At 32.6% G+C, this 8,666-nt stretch overlaps 2 protein-coding genes across 5 annotated transcripts in view; one reads left to right on the plus strand and one right to left on the minus strand.

Moving 5' to 3' along the window:
* Nucleotides 1–4,385, plus strand: part of LOC106466201 (atrial natriuretic peptide-converting enzyme-like) — a 27,003-nt gene extending 22,618 nt beyond the window's left edge. Inside the window, exons 9-11 of the mRNA XM_013926444.2 lie at nt 803–922; nt 1,411–1,536; nt 2,433–4,385. Of these exons, the coding sequence (XP_013781898.2) occupies nt 803–922; nt 1,411–1,536; nt 2,433–2,473 (287 nt within the window). The 3' untranslated portion in view covers nt 2,474–4,385. The remainder of the gene's footprint in view (nt 1–802; nt 923–1,410; nt 1,537–2,432) is intronic.
* The window catches only part of LOC106466200 (cAMP-dependent protein kinase inhibitor gamma-like), a 41,720-nt gene that overhangs the window by 8,997 nt on the left and 24,057 nt on the right, over nt 1–8,666 (minus strand). For 3 of the 4 annotated variants that reach the window (XR_002612139.1, XR_001291253.2, XM_022394158.1), the window contains exon 3: nt 4,718–5,788. The exons of the other annotated variant lie outside the window; for it this stretch is intronic. Coding sequence is in view for 1 of the 3 variants with exons in the window: in XM_022394158.1 (XP_022249866.1) it covers nt 5,730–5,788 (59 nt within the window). In the remaining 2 variants the exon portion in view is untranslated. Of the gene's footprint in view, nt 1–4,717; nt 5,789–8,666 lie in introns of those variants that run through there. 4 annotated transcript variants of the gene reach the window in all.

Below are 8,666 nucleotides of genomic sequence, written 5' to 3' on the forward strand. Positions count from 1 at the left end.
GTGTTTATGATATGCCTATAATCTCTATAGCGTGAAGAATTTGTTGTACATACGTTTAACTTGTTCTGAATATATATATAATGAGCATTTATAGTTGAATTTATTGCCAACAAGTCACAGACACCTACTGTAGAAGAATGCTAAGCCCAACAACAACACAGTATATATTTATATTATTAAGAAGTATAAGTAAAAGCCTTTTATTTTGATAATTGGTGAAAGAATTATATCTAAAATTCTTACATAATTGAACCAGCCTGTGTGGACTTTGACAAAAGGCAGACAATTCTTGGAAATACGAAAAAGGAGCAGACAGTTTTTGAAGTACAGGATACAACTTTGGTAACTCAATGACAACATAAGTGAACTATACACAGATAGTCTGGTGACAGAAATAGAGAAAAATAATTCAACTTGTCATCTTAATTCTAAAGCAATTGAATAGGTCTAAGTGAATTTTTGACAAGAAGAAGAGAACTATATAGTGTTTAAGATATAACTATGACCTGTGTAAGGAATTTTTGAACATATGTTTAACTTGTTCCAAATGTATATATATTATTTTGAAAACAAGTGGAGTGTGTACTGTTCGTTTATTTTTTTAATTTATTGCCAACAAGTCACAGACACTTACTGTAGAAGAATCTTTAGCCCAACACATTCATATATTTACTTACTATATATAAAAACTAAAAAGTAAGTTTCCTGACATATACTCATTATTAAGTGTTTTTTGATATAATTTCAAATGATATGTTTCCATATGACATTTAACTCACCACCAAACTTTATACTCCTACAGCATGTGAACCTGACCGTTTTCAATGCATAGATGGCTCAGGATGTATCACTAGAAGATGGGTTTGTGATGGCCAAGCTGATTGTACTGATGGAAGTGATGAAAGGGAGTGTTCCAAGAGAGGTGAGCAGGAAAAATTTTACATGTTTTACCATGAAACTTGGCTAGTGTCTATCAGTTGACAAATAAATATCCACACATTTTTACATTTCCAACTTGTTTAAAAAAGTGTACAAGTGTGGTAAAATATTCAACAATGAATCATTTCAAACCTGAATAAGGTTAATAGTTAAAGAAAGTGCTTTGTCATATAAATGTTACACATAACTAAAGAATTTGAACTTTTTTCATGTTAATTAATGAAATCTATGTTTGTGTTATCGAAGTTCTTGTCAAAATTGCATCTTGTATCTCTTAAATTTATGTTCAGCCTGTGCTGAATTTATGTTCAGTTAGATCTTCAGTGTAAATGTAACAGACAACTGTTATAATATTTCCACTACTATTTAAGTTAATTACATTGTGTGAATCACTTCTTCATTTTGTTTATAATATTTAAGGATTTTGTAACATTAAATTCTTTAATTTTTGTATTATCTGCATTTTTCTAGAGTGTGCTGTCGATGACTTCCGTTGTAACAATGGCATCTGTATTCCACCTGTCTGGCGTTGTGATGGACAAAATGATTGTAGAGACAACAGTGATGAACTAAACTGTGAGAGTGTGAGAAGCAGAGGTGAGTAGATAAAAAATGTTAGAAAAACAAATTAAAGAAATGGTTGTGTATATTTCCCTTTGACATTTAATATAATGGATATATTAAGCAATGGATTACAAAAGAAAAGTTCTAAAACTCCCAGGAAAATATAACTGAGATGGAAAAACTCATAAGAAATACACAAAGTACAAGTTATATAAATAATATGAAAGGTTGATGACCCACAACAACATATAAAATTGATTTACACTTAAACCTGATGTCGAACTAATACTGAAATGGGTTGAGACACTAAATTTTGTATGTGTTCAGAGAGTTTATGGACATTAGTCTACTGCTATCAGTATTTTCAAAGTTTATGTTTGAATGATGTTTATCTGTGTAAGTTGTGTTTTTTATATCATCTAAGCAATGCTATTGCATCAAATGACTGTACTTAAAATCAAGATCTCTGCCTTCCTTACTCAGTTAGAAAAATAGTTTACCTAAATATTGTCATTTAAGTGATGAATCACTTCTAGATTTTATTTATTTTAATTTGTAAATGATATATGCTTTTATCACAAGTACTTGTAATATTTCAATTCGTAAGTGAGATATTGTATTGCACTCTTAATTAACTTTTAAGAAAATTTTATGGGAATGATATTTATAAAATGTTAACTAAAAGCATTATAATGGAAACGTTTATTTAGAAACGTCTTTAATTATTCTAAACATATTATATACCTAACACAAAGAAACATATTACCTGCTGACTGAAGGGCTTTGTTTTATCTTGTTTCTTTAACTGCAATTTTTGATCATACTTAGTTCTCATATTTCAGTACACATATTAATTAGATAACATTTGTTAACATAATTATCTAAGTCAAGGTACTTTATTGTAAATTATGTCTTATTTTATTTTGTAGTTAGTACAACAACCAACTGGAAAGCAAGTCAACGACATTGACCATTTAGAAATTTTCTTTAATTACATAAGGTTAAAGCTTTTGTTGGGCATCAGAAAGTTGGACTGAGTTTTCTTTTCTTTTTTACAGGCATATTAAGGTCGCAGAGTTTTATTTAGGCAGTAAAATATCGAAATTATGACTTGTTATTCTGGTTACTATAGGTGTTCATGAATCAGATTAAGTCAATGACAAACTAGCAATAAATACAAGGATAGAAGGAGCAATTTTTCATGTTGTTTGTTGTAACTTATTTTAACATGTAAAGTTCTTTGTTTTATATTGGGACCAATATTATATGTTAATAACTAAAGATATTAGAAGATCAGCAAACATGATTTTCTTGAAAAGGTCCTTTTTTCATGGTAGAAAAACAATTATAAAGGTGAATTTTGGTACAAGTTCTGGTACTGGTTTGAAACTTGCAAAATAATTTTGTTGGGTGTTGTTTTATAACTGTTTTAACTTAGATATATTTCTCACTTTGTTGTTTAATAATTTGTAAGAAATTTGTTACTCTTATTCTACAACAGGAAAAAAAGGGACCCACATTAGTATGAGAAATATCAATATCAATTATAGTTTCAACAGTTTAATCTAAAATTCATAATACTTTGGTCATCCAAGTGTTAGTACTGTGTCCAGTTTTATAGAATCTTAAAGTTTTCTTTGCTATCTTGTTGGATTTATCCAGTTTTAAGGCCAGCATGTTGGATTTTCATGGTACTTTATTTTGTTTGTAACAGTTTTGTGGTCAACATATTAATTTAGACATTACTTTTCATTTATGGTTTGCTAGGTGTATTGCAGTCATATTAATGATCCAATTGAGACCATACAGTCAAAGAAATTTGGTTTAGGAACAATTTACTTATGAAATAAAGCATAAAACATCTTTTTGCAGTGATGAATTTATTAAGTGCATTTGAGATATGGAAAGACATGAAAGGTCACCGAAAAGAAAAAGAAACGAGGCAGAAGTTAGTAGAAAACATTGTCAGTGTTATTTATCCTTAATTCAGTTTAATAAATCTGCACTAATTAAAAATAAAGGGAAAAGATGTAATAAATATTACTATATCTTTACAGTCATTGGCTGAAGGTGGAAATTTACAAATGAAAAACAGTACAAATTTTTATCATACTATCTACCATGTGTTTTCAATAATAAATGTTTTGATTCCCTCTAAGCAATGATATTCATAAATTTTAATATTTTTGTATTGATAATCATTAATAGTCTTTGATCATATACATGCTTTTTAATGTGTTTAGTTACTAGTTATTACAGCATAATGATTCTCTTATTCATTTTGATTCAATTATGACACAGTACCATTTTTGATAACCAACATTACTGACTAAAATACAGTTGCTTTTAAAATGATATTTGGTTATATCCTTTAACCAGTTGTGTGTTCAGTGGATAGATAATTGAATAAATAAAGAAACTGGATTTCGTAAGTTGTGATTTATTTACTCAGTTTTATGCTGTCTATTTTCCAAGTACTGGTAATGATTGCATTAACAGATATACTGATTAAAATACACTACAAGCTGGTTGTAACATAAAAAGTTTGCTGAATGGTAAGAATGTAGTTATGGAAGTAAACAGTAGTGTTTTAACAGAATAGTGTTTTATCAAACTGAAGTAATATAAACCAGATAATAATTATAATATCCATTTTATGGCTTTTGATTAAAATGTATGTTTTAAAAACAAAACATATAGACGTTAGATATGTTTGGCAAAATATGATTAGAAATTGCACCAGTTTGTTAATAAAAATGACCTAAAATTTAGAACTTACTTATAATATGTATATATATATAGTAAGGAAAGTTTGTGGAAATTGTTTACGTTAAAATTATTCTAACCGCATTTAACTTGCCAAATAAGATGGGCATTGAATAATCATTACTAAGTACCTGATCTAAACGTATAGAACAGAAGAGAGCGAGAACATACGTGCCTAAAATTTTAGCAATTGCAAGTGATTGTGTTAAAATTTGAAATAAGTAACCAGTGTTCATTACTAAAATATATACGTTAAGGAACTCTTTTTACTAAAACCACAAAATAATTTTATACATACATATACACCTAGTGTTACTCTTCATAAACGCGAGACCTTTTCCAAGAAGTACCAAGAGCACATAATGTGTGCATATAAATATAAAATCGGAATCCAGAATCATATAAATGGATATGTACATCACTAGGAACTCTCGGTGGTAGAAATCAATTTTTTATTTAATTATGACCAGACTGACAATTAATATGGTCGAATATTACAAAATTGAAACGTTAAAATTTCCATTATGCAATTCGCCTATAACGGATTTACTATAAAGACAAGTTACGTAGCATTATTATACGCAGGTGGATACATACATATTTAAATTGCAGTATAAACCTGGTGAAAATTTCACATATTTTAAAGAAAACCGTAAAGAGTCGAAGCATTTTGTATCAGATTCTCATGACAAGTAAAATAAACAAATATTTGACCATAATGTTAGTCGCAAAGTGCATTAGCATCTTCATAAAAATGTCGTAGGATTTGAAGAGAAAAACATTCTAACTTAGATCATATAATTTTTTATTGTACGTTTTATAAGTGCTTCTTCAGAATTTTTTAAATTAATGTAAATGATACTAATTCATTATTTATCTTTTGTTTTTAAGTTACTTCTAACAACTTTTTTGAAAACAATGAGAAACCATGGAACCTACCCATTTGACGATTATCAAAAATTATGTATTACTAATATTTAAATCAAATTTGTTAAGATTTGTAAAATAGTTTCAACCTCACATGACACTACAAATCTACAAACAAATGAGACAAGTTTCACGAAAGTCGATCGAAAATGTTTTGTTGTTTTCGTTCTGTCATCCGACGTTGGAGACTGACCACATACTAGATTTTGAACGTCCGTTTGTTAAGATTTTTGGACATTCATTTACTTGGCAACTATCAGTGGCTTGTTTACAGCGTTTTTAAGTTTTTTCTCCTAATGATACTTTTAGTGTAAAACAAAAATATTGAGGCAATGACATTAGTCGATTCGCATTACTTAGAGATTCTCCTTTCTATAGTTACAAAAGGAAACTCGCGTTAATTAAAACGCAATATTTAATAGCAAAGCGGTATTGCCGCTAAGCCTCTCGCAGTCGATTACATGAATAAGGCTTTGTTCGAATTGCGAGTCTTAACACATTCTTCCGTCACATGACACACCAGTTAGAAGTCATTAGGTTTTCGAAGCGTCACGTGACACAGTTTTGCCTGTAGTACCGTCGTCGCTGTTATCTGTGTAATAAAGAGAAAAGCTTAAAGTGACTTAATTTTCTAAGTATATAACTGTTAGTAACAGAAAATGTCCACGTTTTTTCTAAGAAATGACTTAATTTGTGCTAAATTATTCATTTCATTGTGGATGCACAAGGGCCTCTTTTCCATTTTGTCAAAATTTGTAATAAGTAACCAGTGTTCATTACTAAAATATATACGTTAAGGAACTCCTTACTACTAAAACCAAAAAAATAATTTTACACATACATACACACCTAGCGTTACTCTTTACAACATCTTTATTTATTTAGTCTAAAAGTACCTTTGCTTCGTAGTCCATCGCTCAGAAGAGTTGGCGCTTTCTTTATAAGGTCTAATAATACATTTCACGCACGTACGCATGGAGGGGGGGGGTCGACACCCCGTATTTTTGTTTCTGGTGTTTCCCTAATAGAACAATGCTGCAGAGAACTGATTTCACTAACAGTGGAAGTAGACTATTATTCACGTCGTATCTTCAAGCACACAGCAATAATATTGCAAACAAAGCTAATATTAATGTTAGCATGCTACGAGTTAATCAATGACAAGCCCAACGTGCAAATGCAGAACACAGTTCCGTGGAGGATTACTTTAAAAAAACAGTAACCATTCCTTTTCATGACCACATTATCAGTAATCTTTCCTCCAGATTGAGGCACTTGTAAAGAAAGCAGTATCGGTTAAGAAACTCGTGCCATTAAAAACTCGCATAAGAGTTTTCTGTCTCTGATATTAACGAAGCTATAGATTTTTACAGGGAAGATTTGCCAAATCCTGATATTTTTGACGAAGAACATCATCGATGGAAGACAAGATGGCTTTCTACACATCTCCAGGACAGGCCACAGATACTGGCAGACTGCTCAAAAGCGTGATTCAATGTACATATGTGATAGTCAATGATTGAAATAGCTGATATATTATTGTTCTACACAGTTGTTTAAATTAGTGATATAATTTAACAATAAATAACTACTCTGCATATAGATAGTACAGTACTTTATTATAATAAAACATACATATTGTTACGACAGCGGAGGTCATGTGACGCTGTTAACACGTGATAAGTGTAGAAGGTTCATGAAGAGGCGAGTGCATTCTAGACGCCCTCTATTCTTGTATATAAGCGCGGCAAATAAAGTGAGATAATTAATTACATAGCAGACAGAGAGATAGGGAGACAGACAATCGAGTCAAGTCGTAAGTAAAGTGCGTGAATTGTTGTGAATTATAGCATGTGTTTAAGTAAAATTGACTGTGGAAATTAAGTGTATTGCAAAGTTGTATTGAGAAAGAATAAACTAGTTTTATTTAAGAAAAGACTTGTATTGTTGAAGTTCTTCGGAAAGAATTTCTACGGAAAATTAACAAACGAACAGAGACGTAACAAATTGGTGTCAGAGAGTGGGACGGAAAAGAGAAAAAAATTGGAAATGAGAAGTGGCAAATCAAACTACAGCTTAGCAGATTTGATGGCAGCAATACAAGAACAGCAAAAGAAACAAGAAGAGAGATCACAGCAATTGTTGGAGGAAAAAATAAAAGAACGAGAAAAGAAACAAGAAGTGAGACAACAGCAGTGGCAAGAAAACCTGCAACAGTGGCAGCTCGAACAGCAAAATAAACAAGATAAGAGATTACAGCAGTGGCAACTAGAACAAGAAAGGAAACAGGAAGAAAGTCTCCAACAGTTGCAGGAAAGTCAACAACAGTGACAAGAAGTACAAATGGAAAACATTAGTAAATTTCAAAGTAAATTAAATACATTAAAGGATGATTTACTGTCTTTTACACAAGGAGGATATATTAGCCATCGACCTAATCAGCCCTAGACAACGGGAAGCCCCTTCCAGACTCCGCAACTAAACCCTAATGCAGATATCTTCAGTCCTATCAGAAGTCTCATCCCAGACATGAGTGTCAGCAATAGGGGTGATCTAGAATGAAGGAAGCCACAGGAATTCAATGGGAAGCATATAGAGCACAATTTGAGCTCCTGGCAGAAATGAATGGATGGACGGAGGAGCAGAAATCAGTGTACATGGCAACAAGCCTGAAGGAACAACCACTGGAAATACTTGGACAGTTGTCAGCAGACGACAGGCACAACTATAGAGCACTGGTAGCTGCTCTAGAACTCAGGTATGGAACTCAAAATCAGTCCGAAGTATACAGGACTAGGTTCAGAACGACAGTCCGTGCTAAAGGGGAGAGCCTGCAAGAGCTGGCACAGGAGTTGGAAAATATGACACACAAGGCCTACCCAACTGCACCACCCAATGTCCACAAGTTGTTGCTGAGGGATCAGTTCGTAGACGCCTTGGACTGTCCACAACTGAAGATACAAGTAAAGCAATCACACCCCTCTACTATGAAGGATGCAATGACCAGAGCTCTTGAATTCGAATCCTATGTTAAGTCCAGCACAGAGGTACCAAGGTTGGCACAGTCATCAGGTCACAAAAGGTCAGCTTTCAGAGAGGTTTGAAGGACTTTGCTTGCACTAATACAAACCAGGGCACAAAAGAGCTTAATGCCGGCAACTTCAACACAGGGAAGATACCAGGGCAGGAAAGGCTGCTACCCAGAAAGTTTGTTGGAACTGTGGAGAACAAGGACATGTGAGGAGCCAGTGTAAGAAGAATACTACCAATAAGTCAGCCTCAGCGAAACCAATAGTGGTTGATGTTGAGGATTGCCCACCAACCCCCATCGTGAAAGTCCCAACAGCTAGGTGTAAAATGTCAAGCACGCATAGTGTCTACGTAACAGGAAAGCTAGATGGCCAAAGGTGCAACTTTGTCAGAGATTCTGCATCTCAGCAAACCCTTGGGAGTATCAAGGTGCTAGATCA

The sequence above is a fragment of the Limulus polyphemus genome, unplaced genomic scaffold (genome assembly GCF_000517525.1).
Source record: "Limulus polyphemus unplaced genomic scaffold, Limulus_polyphemus-2.1.2 Scaffold2185, whole genome shotgun sequence".
In the NCBI taxonomy this organism is placed as follows: Eukaryota; Metazoa; Arthropoda; class Merostomata; order Xiphosura; family Limulidae; genus Limulus; species Limulus polyphemus.